Source organism: Eretmochelys imbricata, chromosome 3, assembly GCF_965152235.1.
Source record: "Eretmochelys imbricata isolate rEreImb1 chromosome 3, rEreImb1.hap1, whole genome shotgun sequence".
Lineage (NCBI taxonomy): Eukaryota > Metazoa > Chordata > Testudines > Cheloniidae > Eretmochelys > Eretmochelys imbricata.
This window is the reverse complement of record NC_135574.1, coordinates 73,822,930-73,842,519: the sequence shown is the minus strand read 5'-3', so window position 1 is coordinate 73,842,519 and position 19,590 is coordinate 73,822,930. Positions and strand designations below refer to the sequence as shown.

At 39.4% G+C, this 19,590-nt stretch overlaps 1 protein-coding gene across 7 annotated transcripts in view; it reads right to left on the bottom strand.

Moving 5' to 3' along the window:
* Window positions 1–19,590, bottom strand: part of KLHL32 (kelch like family member 32) — a 143,341-nt gene that overhangs the window by 38,460 nt on the left and 85,291 nt on the right. For 5 of the 7 annotated variants that reach the window (XM_077812837.1, XM_077812842.1, XM_077812838.1 and 2 more), the window contains one exon: window positions 8,312–8,527. The exons of the other annotated variants lie outside the window; for them this stretch is intronic. In XM_077812837.1, the coding sequence (XP_077668963.1) occupies window positions 8,312–8,527 (216 nt within the window). The remainder of the gene's footprint in view (window positions 1–8,311; window positions 8,528–19,590) is intronic. 7 annotated transcript variants of the gene reach the window in all.

The following is a 19,590-nucleotide window of genomic DNA, read 5'->3' as shown; positions in this document are numbered from 1 at the left end:
CCGTCTATGGCCCCACCACAGTTAGGGAATCTCATTGCAGAAAAGCCATCCACTATGACCTGCACATTTCCCAGGTTCACTACCCTTGATATCAGCAGATCTTTGATTGCGTTGGCTACTTTTGTCACAGCAGCCCCCACAGTAGATTTGCGCACTCCAAATTGATTCCCGACTGATTGGTAGCTGTCTGGCGTTGCAAGCTTCCACAGGGCTATCGCCACTCGCTTCTCAACTGTGAGAGCTGCTCTCATCTTGGTATTCTTGTGCCTCAGGGCAGGGGAAAGCAAGTCAAAGTTCCATGAAAGTGCCCTTACGCATGCGAAAGTTTCGCAGCCACTGGGAATCGTCCCAGACCTGCAACACTATGCGGTCCCACCAGTCTGTGCTTGTTTCCCGGGCCCAGAATTGGCGTTCCATCGCATGAACCTGCCCCATTAGCACCATGATGCCCACATTGCCAGGGCCCGTGCTTTGAGAGAAGTCTGTGTCCATGTCCGCATCACTCTCGTCACAGCGCTGATGTTGCCTATATACCCGGTTTCACTTTGGCAGGTTCTGGTGCTGCATATACTGCTGGATAATGCGCATGGTGTTTAATACGCTCCTAATTGCCAAAGTGATCTGAGCGGGCTCCATGCTTGTCATGGTATGGTGTCTGCATGGAAAAAAGGCGCGGAACGATTGTCTGCCGTTGCTCTGATGGAGGAAGGGGCGACTGACGACATGGCTTAAAGGTTGGCTTACAGGGAATTAAAATCAACAAAGGGGGTGGCTTTACATTAAGGAGAAACAAAAACAACTGTCACACAGAATGGCCCCTTCAAGGATTGAACTCAAAAATCTGGGTTTAGCAGGCCAATGCTCGACCCACTGAGCTATCCCTCCCCCCAGTATTTCAGGCAGGACTGAATCTCCATTAAACTTTTCAAGGTGCCCTTGACAGATCTCACCAAAACGATTGTTGGCCATTGATTTTACGGAGGGAGGGATGAGGGAGCAAATGAATACAAAACAAATCTGGTCTATTTCTTGTTTTGATCCACTCCATCTATCTTTTACATCTTTGGCTGGCAGCAGACAGTGCAGTAGGTAGGACTGCTAGCCATCCTCATCTCCTGGCTGCTCGCCAGAAGATGGTACAATAGGACTGCCGGCAGGACTAAAGAGAATGACCTTGTCGAGTCACTCCTAATTTAGTTCCTGCGCCCATGTCTGCCAAAGTGCTCCTGACCGACCTTACCGAGGCGGCCAGGAGCACCTCGAACATGATGAGGATGGTTATCAGGACTATTGCACCATCAGCTGACACAAGGCAATGGGTTGCTGCTGCTGTGTAGCAACGCAGTACCGTGTCTGCCAGCACCCAGGAGACACACGGTGACAGTGAGCTGAGTGGGCTCCATGCTTGCTGTGGTATGGCGTCTGCTCAGGTAACTCAGGAAAAAAGGCGCGAAACGATTGTCTGCCCTTGCTTTCATGGAGGGAGGGAGGGAAGGGGGGCCTGACGATATGTACCCAGAACCACCTGCGACAATGTTTTTTGCCCCATCAGGCATTGTGATCTCAACCCAGAATTCCAATGGGCAGCGGAGACTGTGGGAACTCTGGGATACCTACCCACAGTGCAACACTCTGGAAGTCGACGCTAGCCTTGGTACTGTGGAAGCACTCCGCCGAGTTAATGCTCTTAATGCACTTAGAGCATTTTGTGTGGGGACACACACAATCGACTATATAAAAACGATTTCTAAAAAACCGACTGCTATAAATTCGATCTAATTTCATAGTGTAAACATACCCTAAGATCTTAAGTCACTTTTGAAATGGGACTTAGGGACATACCCTCAAAGGTATTTAGGTGCCTAACTCCCATTGAAATCAATCAGAGTTGGATGCCTAAATACTTTTCAGGATCCAGGCATAAGATGTTTTTGAACATTTTACCCACTATGACCAGTGTCATAAAATTTCCATAAGGTGTTGTTAATTTGCAAAGCTTTAAATGGCCAGGAATCCAGCTCTCTCCCACCCTCTGTTCTATCTCCGCAGTTACAAGCTGCAGGAATGCTTTTGCTCTCCATTCTTGGTGATAAATTTACTGAAATGGGTAGCTGGGCATTCTGTATAGAGGCCTCTTATCTCTAGAATTTGCTCCCATTGAAGTCCACCCCCACAGCCTGAGTTAGGCAACCTCTAAGAAGTAGTGCAGAACTCATCTGTTTAATCAGGGTTTTAACTCGCAAAGGTTTATTATAATTGTGTGTCTAGGGGGACTGATGTTAAGCACTGTGGGGACAACTGTTTTGAGTGGCCACCTTGCTTAGATATCTTTTATGATTACTACTTTTACTTTTCATACCTGTACTTAGATGTCCTCTGCTGGGTATGTTATCACTGCATACAGTAAATAGATTAAAGTCAAACCTAGAAATATACTGTTACTCATCTTGACACTGTGTCTGTAGCTTTAATAGCAGCACAACACTAGTGACCAAGAACATTTCCTTTTACTTAAATATACATTGATACATACAATTATACTTCAGTTAATCCTGTGTGTTAGACTCCATGAAGATAGACCAATGCAAATGCGACATACAGAAACCACCTTGTTGAGTGTGTGCCTTGGTGTCATCTTTCCGCACTTTGTTTTTAAACTAAATCCCATGTTCCCTACTTACCTGCAGAGATGACCTAAATTCAGGAGCCGCAGGTACAGCAGCCCTCCTGCCCACCAGTGTGATGCTCTATGCAATTCTACAGTTAATCCAGGATAAATTAGGTGGGGCAATATTATTGCAGGACACTGAGGCAAAAGTAATGCACTCCAGTCATTTCCTTATTGCTTACAGCTGCAGCAAAAAAATCATGGAGTGGAATCGACATGTATCAAAATGAAAATTAGAAGCATAGAACACAGAGATGCTTTTCATAAATCGCTGCTCTTTAATGTAAAATAAAACCTTTCTGTGTTACCATTATATAGGTTTACAGTTGCAATAAGAAATTTTCATATTTAAAAAAAAAACCCAGTCAAACTTGGAATAAGTTCAGAAGAAAGTAACACAAGATCTTATTGTCAACTAATGACAAGATTAAGAGAACATTAAGCCTACCACTAAGGCAAATAAGGGGAGATAACTTCACACGTATGTAAAGGGATGTTATAAAGACGACAGGGATCAATTTTCCTTGTTGGTCAGTGATTCTAAGACAATAGGAAATGGTGCAAAAATTGTATTAGGAAAAATATATATTAGTAGGAAAAGTTATGTAACTATAAAGTCAATGGTACAAGTGCTGGAGGAACCAGCTTGGGGCCATGCTCCTCTTGACCTGCTGCTTACAAACAGGGAAGACCTGGTAGGGGAAGTAGAAGTGGGTGGCAACCTCAGCAGCAGTGACCATGAGATGGTTGAGTGCAGGATCCTGACAAAAGGAAAAAAAGGAGAGTAGAGAAATACAGACCCTGGACTTCAGAAAAGCAGACTTTGACTCCCTTAGGGAACTGATGGGCAGGATCCCCTGGGAGGCTAATATGAAGGGGAAAGGAGTCCAGGAGAGCTGGCTGTATTTTAAAGAAGCCTTATTGGAGGCACAGGAACAAACCATCCCGATGTGCAGAAAGAATAGCAAATACGGCAGGCAACCAGCTTGGCGTAACAGTGAAATCTTTGGTGAGCTTATTAACAGCGTGATTAATTGTGTAATTAATCGCAATTAATAACGCAATACAAAAATTAATTTTAAGCGCAATACAAAAATTAATTTTTTAATCATAGAATCATAGAATATCAGGGTTGGAAGGGACCTCAGGAGGTCATCTAGTCCAACCCCCTGCTCAAAGCAGGACTGATCCCCGACTAAATCATCCCAGCCAGGGCTTTGTCAAGCCTGACCTTAAAAACTTCTAGGGACGGAGATTCCACCACCTCCCTAGGTAACGCATTCCAGTGTTTCACCACCCTCCTAGTGAAAAAGTTTTTCCTAATATCCAACCTAAATCTCCCCCACTGCAACTTGAGACCATTACTCCTTGTTCTGTCATCTGCTACCACTGAGAACATGTAGTCTAGAGCCATCCTCTTTGGTACCCCCTTTCAGGTAGTTGAAAGCAGCTATCAAATCCCCCCTCATTCTTCTCTTCTGAAGACTAAACATCCTTGACAGCCCTAATTTATATATGTGTACATTTGAAATAAAAAGTCATTTGAAATGAAAAATTGACACTTTTTATACCAAAAAGTCAAAATGGTTTTGCAAAAAATTTTATTTTTGTCAAGACAGGATTTTCTAACAGAATGCTGTTTTGACTGTGTTTTTATTACCAGCTCTAATATCTATATCTACTGATAGATGGATGGATAGGAAGGTGCTGGACCTTCTTGTATATTTTTCTTAACCTTAACTTCACAAAAAAAGGTATCTAAAATGGCTAATGATGATTTCTTTACAACCCTTTGTATAAGTAAAAGAGGGAAAAACAAATCTGTGTTGATCTCTGGAATACTCATTTTCAGTCCAATGCGATTCAGAGTTAGCCTTTTGATTAAGATCAAATATAGTATCGGTGTAGTATCATTCGATAAATTGGAGGACTACTATTACTACTACTGCGGGGTTCGGTGACCTAAGAGATATTTCCATCTCTAACTATTATGATGATCCTATGAACAGTGAACTTCTAACCCCTTCAAAATCAAAGTTCTGAATTAAGATGATAGCTGATTTTTATGTATAGCAATATTAAGTGTAACATCAGTTTATTGCTTAAATAGCCTTTAAATTTAGCATATTACCACTCTAAGTTTCCAACAAGAAGCCCTCTGGTACTAGATTTCTCTGGGAACATGCATTACTGTATAAGGTTGGTTACCTTTTAAATTACCAAGGGAAAGAAATAAGCTGCTTCCTTAAAGTAGAGCCAATGAGCCCTTTTAGAAATAGCCAATTATGAGAAAATTGACTTTCCACCTAATGATAATCTAGACATTTATATCCTCATCTGGAAAGCATTTACAATAACTTGTGAATAAATATCACTGTTGATCATCTCAGTCAAACATATGACAAGGGAAGGACAAGATCAAAGAATTATTCACTTTTGTTTTAACTTTCTCGGGATTTTTCCTTGTCTTTTCTGTATCTCTATTTAATTCTCTCTTCCCACCCGGATGAATTATTACACACACTTTAATGGTGTACACAAGCCATGAATCATATACACCTGTAATGATCTATCAAAAGTTGTATTTAAATATCCCACACAGTAGTTGAATGTAACAATCTATATGGGAAAAAATCAATAAAATATAGATTCTAAAACACTAGCGCCAATGTCCCCTTCTTACGCTTATGTTTTCAGGAGCTGGTAGCCATCTCGACTCTAGTCATTTGTTTAGAAGAAACTGTATTTCTTCCCGCTCCTCCACCATTGTTATTGTTTTATCATGGTTAAGGTCAGGTTAGAAAAGTTCAGGGTTATTCACACTGTAAAAAATAGATTTTTTTGGATTCCTTGTAGTTGCCTCTCCAAAGGAAAGCCCCATTTAGGCTGGGAAAATGAGGTTCATAAGATTTTTCTGTTAATAACGGTGCACTCTTTACTAAGAAGTGCACTTCTACTTACTTTATCCACTATATCCTTCATAAAATCTTGACTTTCTTTCCAAGACGATCTAGGAGAATTATCACCATAGTACTGTAGAACCTTACTGAACATTAGTCATATTTTTATGTGGGTTAGAAGCTAATATTACTATTAAACTTTACAAAATATGTCTTGCTTAAGGATGTAGTTCACAACATTCAATCAACTGGGGAATCCACAATCAACAACCTAACAAAAATCTAGCATGGAGCACACATGAGCAACAGTAGATTTTAGTTTTCATCTACAGCAAATCTATGTGTTATCTCAAAGCCAGACTTCCTATATTTTTCTTTTAACTGCCTTAATCTTTGTGTACATTGGGCCTGATGGACCCAGTGGATGCTGGGAGTTTAAACCTTGCTGCACCAGTGAACGCAGTAGTGCCCTGGGGACACTGTGATCCCCTCCAGGGACTCTCCCCTGGGAGGGTACCTTTAATTTGTGGTTTGAATTTCATGTGAGGACCACTGGTGAAGTTGCCTTGGGGACACGTTGAAACAATGTTGTTATAATGTGTGTGCATCTGTGTGTTCTTGGGATGCCACACTAGTTACAGGTAGGACACATTAATCAAGTAGTAGTATCCCTCATCAGCTTTTCTATTATCTGCCCCACTTTGTGCCAATTTCCTCTTGCTTCCCCAACACCTCCTGCTCTGCTGTTCTTCTGCAAGACATGGGATAGGGATTTGTCAAAGTCAATGAGCACTTTATTACAGGGAGAGTGCTCAGTAATGAACAATTCAGCAATTTAATGAGATTCTGTAGATCTGTCTCCAGCCTGTCCATCAAGTTTCACTTCTATAAAGCACCCTGACACTAATCCTCTGGCATACCCAATCTTCACCCTGGGCTGAATATTAGATTCTTCCATGGTATATTGCATTACCACTATAACCTTAGCAAAAATGATGAACTTAACTACACTTGAGGCAATATAGCTGGTCTGATTTGATTTTCCTCTATTGGGTTGACTATGAGGGAATTATTTATTTACTATGATAAAGCAAAAAACAGTTTCTTATTGCCTGCTGAATGCCTAAATTGGTAAATATTTATGTGTGTCTTTTAATTCATTCTGGAGAACCAGAAATAAAATATATATTTTTTTGCCTGCAGCAGAAAACTAGTTTAAAACATTCTACATAACAGCATTAGTAACCTTTAGAGAGGCAATTATGATAATACTTAAATGGACAGTGTAGAGTTTGTTGTCACTCAAAAAGAAGCACATTATCACTGCTGTACATAGCAGTATCTGCAGTGTGACCTGCAACACTGGCATACACTATCATATTTGCTACATGGAGTGTCCACTCTACTGTCATGCAGGCCATTAAGAAAATCTTTCCCAGATTCGTCCCATAGGGCAAGGCCAGTGTCACAGTACCAGAGACTTAAGAACTCCCACTTACCAGACTGGAAATGGCAAACATGGGGAGAACGCCTGCCATACCACACTGACCAGTGCCAGCATGCTATTTAATGCAGCTTGGCTTTCTGCAGCATCTCTCCTCTCTAAGATGTCTCAAAGCACTTTGAGAAGCACTTTCATCTTGCAGTGAAGTGATAATGAAAGCAAATGGGCCAGTCAGCAATACCCCCACAACCTCACTCATCAAAACTGCTTTACTAAGCAAGGGAATGAGGGCTAGCACTCCAGAGTATCCCCTCCTCCTTTATAAAAGAGTACAGCACCAGGGGATCTCTCAAAGATGAGTAGGCGGGAGTCCAAGTTTATATTTCAATTTTAATGGAAATAGCATCTTTGGAAAAGACTGCATATTCTACCCTCAAAATCTGAGAAATAAATCTGTGCGGTAGCCACTAGAATGAAGGATTAAACTTTATCTCCACTCTGCCTTGGTAGTTTGAAGAAGTTTGTTTTTATATAGCACGGCTCATCTGCAGATCTCAAAACACCTTACAAAGTAAGGTAAGAATCATACCCCTCATTTCACAGATGGGGAAACCAAGGCACAGAGCGATGAAGTGACTTACACAACATCACCCAGCAGATAAGGAGCTTATTAAGAGAGCCATGAATAACACTCAGGTCTTCTGACTGCTTCTCCCTTCCATTAGCCTGAAGGTATCTCCCTTTTTATAAGATAAAAAGTATTTTCCAAAACAGATATATTTAACATTTTTTTCCTACCTTGCCCTGCCTTTCTCCCATATTGCGTGATAGCAAACAAGAAACAAACAGCAGTGTTCCTGTAATTAATATTACAGATGTTTACTTCCATTATATTCTGAAGCTCCCATTTTCACAGATTTACAGTAGGATTGTTTCCCAGATTATTTTTATATATATTTTTGTAGCAAAACATATTAAAAGGCATGTGGCTGTGTGTTTCTTTAGCATTACAAGCTATTAAATCATATTCCATATTATGCCACAATGTTGTAATTTTTTCCTGTTAACATACTAGGCCACACAAGTCAAACAACAAAAAGTCTTCTTCCAGATTAACTAATTGTATTAGAACAGAGCAGATCCTGTATTACTGTATTACGTCAAAATCTAGTTTGCCCCGTTTTGTTTCCCTGAGCCTTTAATCATTTTAGTGTCACCGGCACGTGCTCAAGGGCTCCTGAACAAAAGTTTTCCCTGGTTTTATACAGTGTCACACATTACACCAACCGATTTCCTTACCTGCCAGATTTGCTCTTCGCTAAGAGAAGTGAGTCGGTCGCTCTTCAGGACCTCTCGAAGGAGACAGTATGGGAGAGCCAGGACTTCCTCCGGGTGACTCTTCAACAGCTCAGAGAGGTGTTTAACTAAGAAGTCAACCACTGCCTTCTCCAGCAAAGTGAGGTTAAAGAGGTCAGCGAGCTTATACAGGTCCAAGTAATTAAAGCTATTTAATTCCTGGGTGAGCAAAGCAAAACAAAAAATGTGTCTCAGAAAAAAAGGCAAAAGAGAAATAGGGGAAAATGTGACTTCAGATTGAGGATCATGATCTGGCACACGTGTGAAAAAAAAGCGTGAGCAAATGCTGCAATTGCATGTGCAAATCGGGCAATTGTGAATGATAGAGGGCATTCAGAAATCATGTGTGTTGAAATTGCCTGATTTATGCATGCATCTGCAGCAACTGTAAGACATGAAGTTGTATGTGGACCAATAAATAAACCAAAGTGTTTCATAGTGTATTACAAGAGCTGGCAGAATTCAACACGTAGATTTTTAAAAAAAATCTTTCCATTAATTAAAAAGCTTTGTTACAGAACAATTGTTTGCTCATTATTTATTGTTAATTATTTCATCTGCCTTGAAAAGAGAACTGCAAGCACTTTCATAAATAGGATTTCTAGTTTCACCAAGGACTTCTGTTTTCTATGCTGAAATTATGTTTCAATTTACAGATATATCATTAGTGAATTAAAACAGATTTGCCCTCACCTCCTGCACCAACAGTATCCTGATTTGCCACTTCTTCATCTAGAAGCAGAAAAATGAACACTGACAAAAGCTGAGCTAAACCAAAGCAAAAGTACTTTCTACCCAGATATCAACAGATCCTACATTTAAAGGCCCACATTTTCAGCCTGGCATATCGCTGCAATTACTACAATCTGGGCAATTTACATAATTTTAGATCTCATGCTTTTCAAGATCAAGATCATGTCTTCATCTATGTTAGGAGAGCACCTAGTAACTGGGCACTACCACTAACTAAGTAAAAAAATCTAGAAAATAAACAAAAAAGTAACTAGTCACTAGGTCTATAAAGGTCTAATAGAACCCAGTCACTATCCAACTTTATTTAATGTTAAACAGGGCCTGGGATTAGGTGTAGAGAGACCTCAGCCTGCTTAGAACATGGCAAATGCACCATTAAAAATCCTTTGAACCTTTCATTAACGATACAGAAAAGAAGGAAAAACAGTTAAAGAAAGCATCTGAAATGTAAAATATTAAACAAGTCTTTCATTTTAACATTTTGTGTTCCCTTTAGCTGTAGAGTTTTTAGAAGGAAAACCCCCTCGTTCCACAGTATCTTAGAGAGCATTAAAGATGGTAATAACTGTCCTTTTGGGCAAAAGAAAAGAAGCTGGCTGAGACGGGCTAAAGCGGTTGTTTTTCCTGTTGTCTTTAAGATCCAAAACTGACCTTTTGAGGAAAAGAAAATAAGTTAGTTGAGATGAGCTGGAGCTGCTGTTGCTGTTGTTAAAGTCCAATCCCATTTCATCAAAGATGCAGTTTGGAATTCAGCTGGAGCTGATAGAACAATCCAGATGACATCACCAACCCTCTCTGGCCTGAGCTGGTAAGGACACCCCTCAAGATTAAGCCAAAGAAGGTCTGGGTCCCTGGAGATAGTGGGGGTGGCAGCCATGACAGTGAAGCTTGGTCCAGTAGCCTCCGGCTATTCTTTCTTTACCCCCAAAATCTCAGTCTTTAAAAAGCCACAAAGAGTATGGTGGGTGAAGTAACCCATCCCCTCATTATTTTGTCCAAAAATTAGGCTTACTATCCAACACGCCAATTTTGGTTCATTAACTTCCGGCTCTACATCATCATACTAATTTCAACAGTTTTTGGATTATATCAACATGGACTTTTGCGTTTAGAGTAATCCAGTTTCTCTGTCTGGTTTTCTTGCATTATTCCCATCAATATTTGTTATTATAGGTTATCATGACATGTTAAAACGTACACATTTTTGACAGTAAAGCTCTCAATTAGGGTAAATTTGTAGGCACAATTAGCATAACACTCCCTCACTTTCCTTCCCTCCTATTCTTACCCAGCTGAGAAATACAGGAATCAAAATTATACACAGTACCTCTAAATAATAATGGTCCAAATGGTCCTGCCCAGTGCACGATGTGGAGGAGAATAAGACAAACTCCTGGAATAAACACCTAAGGACAAGGGAGAGTGAGCAGAGACTTCACCGAATCCTTCCCAACTCTGAGAAAGGCCACCTACAAAAACAGTGTGTTGCTGGCTCTTTGTGGGTTTTGGAGAATGACAGAGTCAGGGAGCAGTTGCTCTACAAGACTCACTTGCCTCTAAAACCTGTGGATATGCAGACAGAAATCCACATGGGAGTTAATGCTGTCTGTTGTAGCATTAACTCCCCTCCCGAAGCTTCTATTCCATACACAGAAGGGACTAATCATGTAAGAGAGACAATGATAGTACATCTCCTAAATGAGCTATGATGCCATGGGAAAGAGGAGGCTAGAAAGCAACACAAAGGATCATGCAGACCAGGTAGAGGACCTAGAATCCTGGGATTTGCCCACAGCTCCTTGGGTTAAACAGTGATTCCTGCATTCTCAGTGTGGCCATACACCTCAGCTTCCTAAGGACAGCATAGCAGAAACTCCAGAAATTATATAATATAGAGCAGGGTCAACAAGAACAAATATATATTATTCGAGACATCAGAGTGACAAAGGACCCTAAATAAAATTCATATACTTTCATCTGCTTTTCTCTGTTTTTTCTCTTTGTTCCTGTTTTTTTCTCCCCCTCTCCTACTCCCTGGTCTTCTCCCACAATTTACTGCTCTGTTCCCAGCTACCAGCCCCCTCATTGTCCCACTCCTTATGCGAAGATTACAAGAACTCTTGTCAGTTTCACTTTGCTGCTTAGTTAGCACAGGAAGCAGAGCAGAAAAGAGGAAAAGACTAAATTACCTGAATTACACTTGGCTGCTCTGCTGGATGGACTGGCAGAGCCAAATGAAACTGACAAGAGATCTTGTAAATGTCAATTTGCTGCTCTGCTGGTACATGGAGTGGAGCAGAAGGAAGATGGGAACGGGAGAAGAGAATCTCCAGAAGGTTCTGGGTGCTACCCATGGGATAAGGTCTGCTTTGTCAGTGAATTCAATGGTTTTCTATTGATTAATGGTAGAACTGCTACTCCAGGATGACCAAATTCCTTGTGGGACTCCCATTGAAATATGGAACCCCTGCATGTCCTCCAGCTTGGGGCTGTGTATTGAAGGCAAATTCTATTTAAGGTGCTACATTCTATACAGAATCTCTTCCTTATTTTTTAAAGAATCAGGAGCTGAGGTTTATGCATATTCACAATAAGCACTCAGGGCTTGATCTAGTCTCAAGGGTCACATGTTTTCTGGTAGATCGAAGGATGCCCCCTCCTCTCCATAACGAGACAGGTAAGGTGAGGACAAATCCTTTCCCACTACCGAAGGCTAGGACAGGAATTCTGCACGTTGAAACTCCTGGCATTTCTTGTTTCCTACATGAAAAGATTTTGCTCACAATCATGGGGAAACAGGGCCAGGGTTGACAGTTTTTTTGCACTCCTGCTCCCCAAATCAACTCATATACTCATTAAAAATAGGCAATGGGATTACAGAAAATCTTTGGATTTTACAGCAAAAAAAAAATTCCATTATCAATTAAATATTTGGATTTTTAATGTAATTTCATAGAAAAATTTAATCTTGATATAAATTTCACTTGACAGATTTATGGGATGTTATTTTATTACTAATTAATAAAGAACTTGACAAAAACATTTTAGAAACTACAGTGGGTCATCACTGAAAATATCCATATTTGCTAGCAAGTTATCACAGTGTGGTATCTCAGGTCTGGCAGCTATTCCCTATTCTAAGCATTATAGGTTGTCATTTCTCAGATACCAACTGCTGGCAATTGCTGACCTACAGTGAGTACTAGGAGTTCTGTTTCCATTTATTTTTTAAAAATGACTTGTACGTATATAAAAATCTGGTAAATATTTAGTCATTCTTGGTTCTCTTTAAAATGTAGAGATGAATAGAATGAAAACTTGCATTCCAAAGACAGTATTGACAACTCTACATGTTCAGAAATCATAAGCTAGTTCCCCAAAATCATGAGATTTAAAAAAAAACAAACCCCAACATTTGGGGTTGTTTTTATTTGCTTTCCGGTTTTGAACATGGAGGGTTAACATTTACAAGCTTTTGCCTGCAACCATAAAGGGTTAAAAAAATTACTTTTGCTTTTTAAATGAAATCTGAGATGCTCAAATAATCAGATGACTTCAGGAGCAGGGGCTTAAAGAAAATGCTAAAAGCACAAAAGTTGTGCTAAAATTGAGAGAGTTGGCAACATAACAAAGGGCATGTCTATACTGCAATAAAAGACTGGCTCAAAATTGCAGAGTAGACATTTGGGATTGGGCTGCAGCCCAGTCTCTGAAACCCACAAGGTCTAAACTCCTAGTTTTTTGCCCCACAGCACAAGACCCATGAGTCTGATGGGGGAAGGGATATGTCTACAAGGCAATTAAATACCGGTGGCTGGCCTGTGCCAGGTGACTCCGGCTCATGGAGCTTGGACTGAGGGGGTATTTAACTGCAGTATAGATGTCTAGGCCTGGACTGCAGCCTGAGCTCTGAGACCCTCTTACCTTGCAGGATCCTAAATCCCAAGCTCCAACCCAAGCCTGAACATCTCCACTGCAATTAAAAAGCCCTGCAGCCCGTGTCTGAGTCAGCTGGCACAGGCCAGCCACCAGTTTTTCATTGCAACGTTGACATACCCTGAGTCAATTGGCCCAGGCCAACCAAAGGCGGCTGGGATTTAGGCCCTGATCCTGTAAACACTTAAATATGTGATGAATTTCAAGCACATGAATTACCCAACAGAAAACGCGGTTTCTACTTTTTAGGTTTTTATATGGTCACCTCTTACCACAATAGTTGATTTAAAAGGGAGAGGAGTAAGATTATAAAGCCACAGCTTGGGAACCAATGGCAATTTGGTACAGGAGCTGTCTAGGCTGATGGAGGTTAAGAACCTGGATTCTATGCGAGACACATTTGCTATATGTGCCAGCTCTGGGATATGCATCTCCGCAGATCACAGATAGTACTGTAGGCCCCATTCCACCTCGTCTCTGAGATTGGCATCCCTATGCATTGAGCCAAGGAAACAAGCAACATATGTCTAATGAACTTTGCAGAGTTTTGCACTTGCAACTTTGTTTAGTCGACTTTGCTGCAGAAAGGGATGTTCTGAGCCACAGCAATGGGGTTTTCCCTGGCTGATGGAATGTCAATCATCCAAAAAGAAATGTAAGAGACATGAACTTAAATAAACTGAGTTCTTCATTTTTGGAGGTCAGCAATAAGGAGAATAAGATCCAGGCCTTGTGACCTGAAGATTAACTTTCCACCAAAGAAAGATGAGCCTTATCAAATACCCAACAGAGTCAATGGAAAGTCTCTTAATGATTTCAGTGGGTTTTGAAACAGACCCCAGGTGCAGAAGGTGCAGCCTTCTGGACCTTATATATCATGAGTAATGCTGGTCGGGATATTATTTATTTGCTGAAAAGGGCAACTTGATGGCATTTCTCTGTCTGAAACATAATTTTTGAATGCCGATCAATTCCAAAATTTCAGGGAATGTTGTCGGAATGTTGTAGTAAGGCAGAACCTTACTGATTTTGCTGAAAATAGGAAAAGGAAAATGGGGTACACACAGAGTCCCTTGTATCTGGGATAGCAGAATCATAACCTTAAACAGCTCTGTAACTATCTACTGATCAAAGAACCGGTTTGATGGCAGACATTAACACCTTCTGGCATAACAATACTCCTATCTCAGCCCATAGTTCCAATACAGTTTAAAATGATGACACCCTGTATGACTTATCTCCCAGACAGAAAGAAAAGAAATAAGAATGGTGGGAGCACAGGAGCAATAGGGGTTCACATAGAGCTGCTGGCAAGGTATGGGGTAGGGTTGAAGGGAGTCCCTGAAATAGAGGGAGAGGGTGGCACAGTGGAAATTTGTTTTGGGGGGAGGGGGATTGAGAATGGAGGAATACAATTGAATTTTTGTGGTGAAATTTCCATTTTGTCCAAAAGGCATTTTCCTTGGGAGAAGGGGGAAAACGTTTCAATGGAAAATTTTGAACCAGCTATAGCAAAGAGTCATCATCCCTAGACTGAGCATAAACTGAGGGGTTCAACAACTTGTAGATACTGATCAGAATATTTTTTAAATTTTTTTACTGCTGGGGTTCAGCAGAATGCTGACTCTTCCTCAGAATAGGTCAGCTTGACACAGAAGCTGAAATTAATCACCTTCCGGGGGGGGTTGATGGTTTAGAAGGCTATCAATATATTTAAAAAGATTGGGCCTCTAAACAGAAATACTCACGTTTGACTCTAGAAGGTCAGATTTGGCCTTTAGCTTTGAACTTCACAACCATGGAAGCTGGTTTATCAGCTTTCTCAAAAGAAAATCATCCAATTGTCATACCAATCATTTGCTCAAATCAAAATTATACTGATATTGCACATTGCTATCCTGCTAAGGACAAAAGTGTCATGCTGAGATTGTGAGATGTATATTACTGATCAGATAATCCATCTCCCAATCCGTGATAAGGCTTTAATAACCATATGACTATGTCAGAGTACAGAAGCCTCTTGCCAAAGTTTCATTTTTTTTTGGTATCAGAATATATCTATCTATCTATCTATATATGTGTGTGTCTACACACACAGAGAGACAGACACACACACATATATATAGTGAAACAGAATCACAATCAATACATCTGCTTCCTCTGAATACATTTCCAAACTAAATTCTTAACTAGATGAAAACCTTCAGATTAACAAATCAATGAAGTGTGCATTCTCTGAAATGGGCTACCCATTCAATTCTGTTGGGATTAGGCATAAGATAGTCCTGACTGTATTTGCCTATAATGGGTTTTGTTTGATTTACAATTAAATGACAAGTTACTGTTTTGAAATAGCAATAACATAAGTTTAAAAGACTTATTTCTTAAAATAAATATTATATATTTGTCTTACAGAATACTGTCCTCTAGTACTATTCATTAAAATGACATTTTTAATAAAAAGTATTTAACACATAATTGAAAGCATCAAGCATAAATAAATTATATAAAAAGAATGTACATTGTACAAAGGATAAAGGTGTTATGTCTTTTTATGGAGAGCTGAAAAACAAACTAAAAGAGAGCACATGAAGAATTAAAGAAGAGTGGTAGGGAAAGAAAGAGACCCAATGTTTTGCTAATGTGATCTATGTTACTTTGCTAACCCACATTCAGACTAACAGTATATAGTTCTTATTACTGAGTTACGGTATAAATAGTTGGTATATTCCATAGTGAACATGAACCTCATTAAATAAATTAGTCAAAATGTTAATCACTGTCTACCTCCAAAACGAACTTGTGTATCTGGTCCTATACATTCAGCTCACTGTACTTTACTGAAGAGGGTGACTGTTTTTTTTCCAAACTGCTCTTTTTAGTAGTGAGTGAATCCATCATTCCATGTTAAGCATCTTACTGGGCTTCTATGTTATTTATATCAACTTTTTGGCTACCAAAGCAATTGAATAATGAGCTCACATTTAAAATCTTAAGTTTAGGGGGAATACAAGAAAATCAATTTTTCAGACAAATATGTCCTAATAGAAAGACAATATTAAATGTTTACAGTAGACTACATGATACTAACAGCATTTTAATAGAGGGATACTGAAGAGAGTCAAACAGGAGAAAGAACATTTAGAAATATTCTATTTAAATTTATTTCAAATCGATCTTTATTTAATTTATAGTTTTAAGAATAATTGTATTGTGCAAGCCACAGAACAGGATATAAGTAACAGATTGATAAATTAGAGTTAATCATAGCCAAGTGCACGCTAGAGTACAATATACTTCTAGTCCTGTGCTCTGCTTTATAAATAGCAAAAAAATCACAAGGAGAACTAAGGGGAGAGACTGCATTTCTTTATGACCTTATTTGAAAGATAAACTCCTTGGGGAAATACAATTTATTCAGATTATCAAGACCCTGCTGTGCAAATCTACAGTCTGGGAGCACACTACAGAGATCAAAAAATATTTACTTTATTCTGTTGGGTATAAAATCTTTTAATGAATGCATAATTACAGAAAAAGTGTATACAGCTTTAGAAATTCCATTGCTGAGCCAAGCCATTAATATCCAAGGCATCATACCCAGTTGTGACTCCACCTGCTTCCTATTTGGATTACAACACAGTTATAAATCAAGGTATTATGTGACTACCCATATTAGTACCACAGAAACGGATAGCTTTGTATGATTTCTCCTCTGCAAAAAGAGATGACAATCAATGCCTGAAAGCAAAAACGTGTCTTCTAAAAGTGAAAGCCGTTAGGGACAGGGGCCCTGTCTTCATAATTCTTTGAACAGCCCCTAGCACAATGGACTCTTGATCCTGATGGGGCATCTGGGCACTATGGTAATATAAATGGTAAGTAAAATAAAACAAATAATAAATAATAATAAATAAAATAATAATTAGAAGAAGGAGATGATGATGAATGGTTAAAGGTAATTCTGGTATAAGTCAAAATAGAAATAACATAAATATGCTATTTAAAACTTAATGAGAAATCTGTAACAAGGCAAAAATACATTAGGTACTGTATTACAGTGAAAAATCTAGTGGATAGTTTCTCTTTTTTAAATTAAATAATTACAGAAGAGGAGCCAAATTCTGCCATTTCACACACACTGTATTTTATTAACTAAAGCTCTGATCCAACAAAGACTTACTCATGTGCTTAACTTTAAAGAGATCATTCAAGCTTGAAATCCATAGTAGTACTTACAAACTTAAAGTTAAGCATGTGCAAAAATCTTTACAAGACTGCGGCTTTGGGCCTCATTCTGGAACTCTTGCTCATATTGAGTATCTGAGCAGTCCCACTCATGCATGGAAGTAATTTTTGCAGAATCACGGTCACACTGGGATAGTAAGGGCAGAATTTGATAGGGGGAAGGGTTCATATTTTGCCCCCCCCCCCATATATAATAGCATAGACAAAGATATAGAGTTTTTTTTTTCATAAGTAGATGAATGGTAACTGATCACTGGCTGACTATAGACACATATCCTCGTAGACTTAAGGAACACTATCAATTTTATTTTATTTTCATTGACTAATTTTACAAAATTCAATTTATTGGTAGAACATGCTTTCCATAGCATATCCTAATTTTTTTAATTCCTATTTTTTAAAAAAGTGTAAAGTTGATCTGAATCACTGCTGATGTTCTAAAGGATGTTTTGAGTTAGGCCCAAGATCAGCAACATCAAACAGGCTCAGGCCCACTCATTTCCCTCCTTCTCTATTTTCTTTCACACTGTGTCTGCTGCCTTTTCAGTTTCAGCTTTGTTGCAGCTGTTGCTAGTAAACACCCTCTTGCAGAGCAGGGGGGAAAGAGTGTCTGTGATCTCCGCAAGGACAGGGTATGAAAGTGATGTTATAATCTTAGTCCATAAAACTGAAAATGCAACTGACCAACAACAAAACAGTGAAACTGACTATACACAAAGTGCCACCAAATGTACAAGGTCAACTAACTGGAGAAAAAAAACCAAAAGAATAACTCTTTCTCTCTCAGGTGCAATAATATGGTCACTTGTAACAACAATAGGTGTTATGGTTGGTATGGCAACTCCCATTTTTTCATGTTCTCTGTGTGTGTATATATATCTTCCTACTGTATTTTCCACGGCATGCATTCGATGAAGTGGGTTTTAGCCCACGAAAGCTTATGCCCAAATAAATTTGTTAGTCTCTAAGGTGCCACAAGTCCTCCTCGTTCTTTCTGCTGATACAGACTAAACATGGCTACCACTCTGAAATCTGTCAACAATAAGTGTGTAAATTTTCAAGATGAAAGTGTCTGTCCTTTCAAATGATCATGACTACAGAGATATCCGTTCATTTCTGTTGTATATTACATACATCTATTTCTGAAAAATAACACAAATGCAACATTAAGATGGCATAGTTCAACATTTTAGTACATCACAAAATAGAAAAACAAAGGTTGTACAGCAATGTTAAAGTAGCCACAAGATATTTATGCAGTGTTTTCAATACCTGTTTACATTTCTTGAACTTTATCTCCAAAGTGAGTTGGGCTGTCCTGGGAATCCCACATGTGGCTGGCACAAACCCTCCTCAGTCGGGAGGTTTCACATAACAGAGGCAAGGTTAGCATTCCTTTGCACAAGGAAAATCCCGTGGGATCAAAGTGAGTGCTACAGCAGAGACCACCTCTTCCCTTGCCTGCCCCCTCTCTCACACTCAGTCCCAGGCTCTTGAAATCACCAAACCCAAAGACAGTGTTTCTCGAAATTTAAAGACCTTAAGGATTTTACGACACTCGGAGAGTCTCCCTCCTCTCTGTGGATGCATCGTGTGGGATGATTTGGTCCCTACTCCTTACGGGCCTTAAATACTTTTTTGTTTGTTTTTTTTCCTTCTGTTGTCTGGCAGAGCCAACACAGTGATGGGAGAGAGCTGAATCCTATTCTGGCTCATTTAGCATCAACAATCTTGTTAGCTGACTTCCAGTTACAGCATCTTTATTACTAGTGTCAAAGCCAGAGAGAACAAATTTTGACTTTCAGATCCCAAGCTGACTTTACAGGGCTGGCAGTTAGAAAAAACATTTACCACCTATAAAATGAAGAATTTTGATAGAAGCCTCTGAAGAGTCAATAAATATGGAATGCCATAAAACCATATTTTCAGTCACTTTGTAGAATATAACAATTGAGGTGCAGAATGTCTGGGGAATTTTGCTCCTCTGTCAGACACAGTTGGAGAGCCTGTGCCTGTCAGGCAGGGCAAAATGAATCTGAGATGTTACAAATGGGCATGGGGACTTACTAGGATCAGTTTTAAAATATGCCATGTGCTCTGAAATGATTTTTCAGTTGCTTATATCCTCTTTTGCAGCTTTTCAGTTAACAGCTCAGCAAAGACCCTAGTACACATGCAAAACTTAAAATGTCAGTTGTTTTTGCAGGAATTGTGTCTAAAAAATATGGTTAGATTTATTTATTTATTTGAAAATTTCCCCCCTTCTTGGAAATAAAAAAATAACT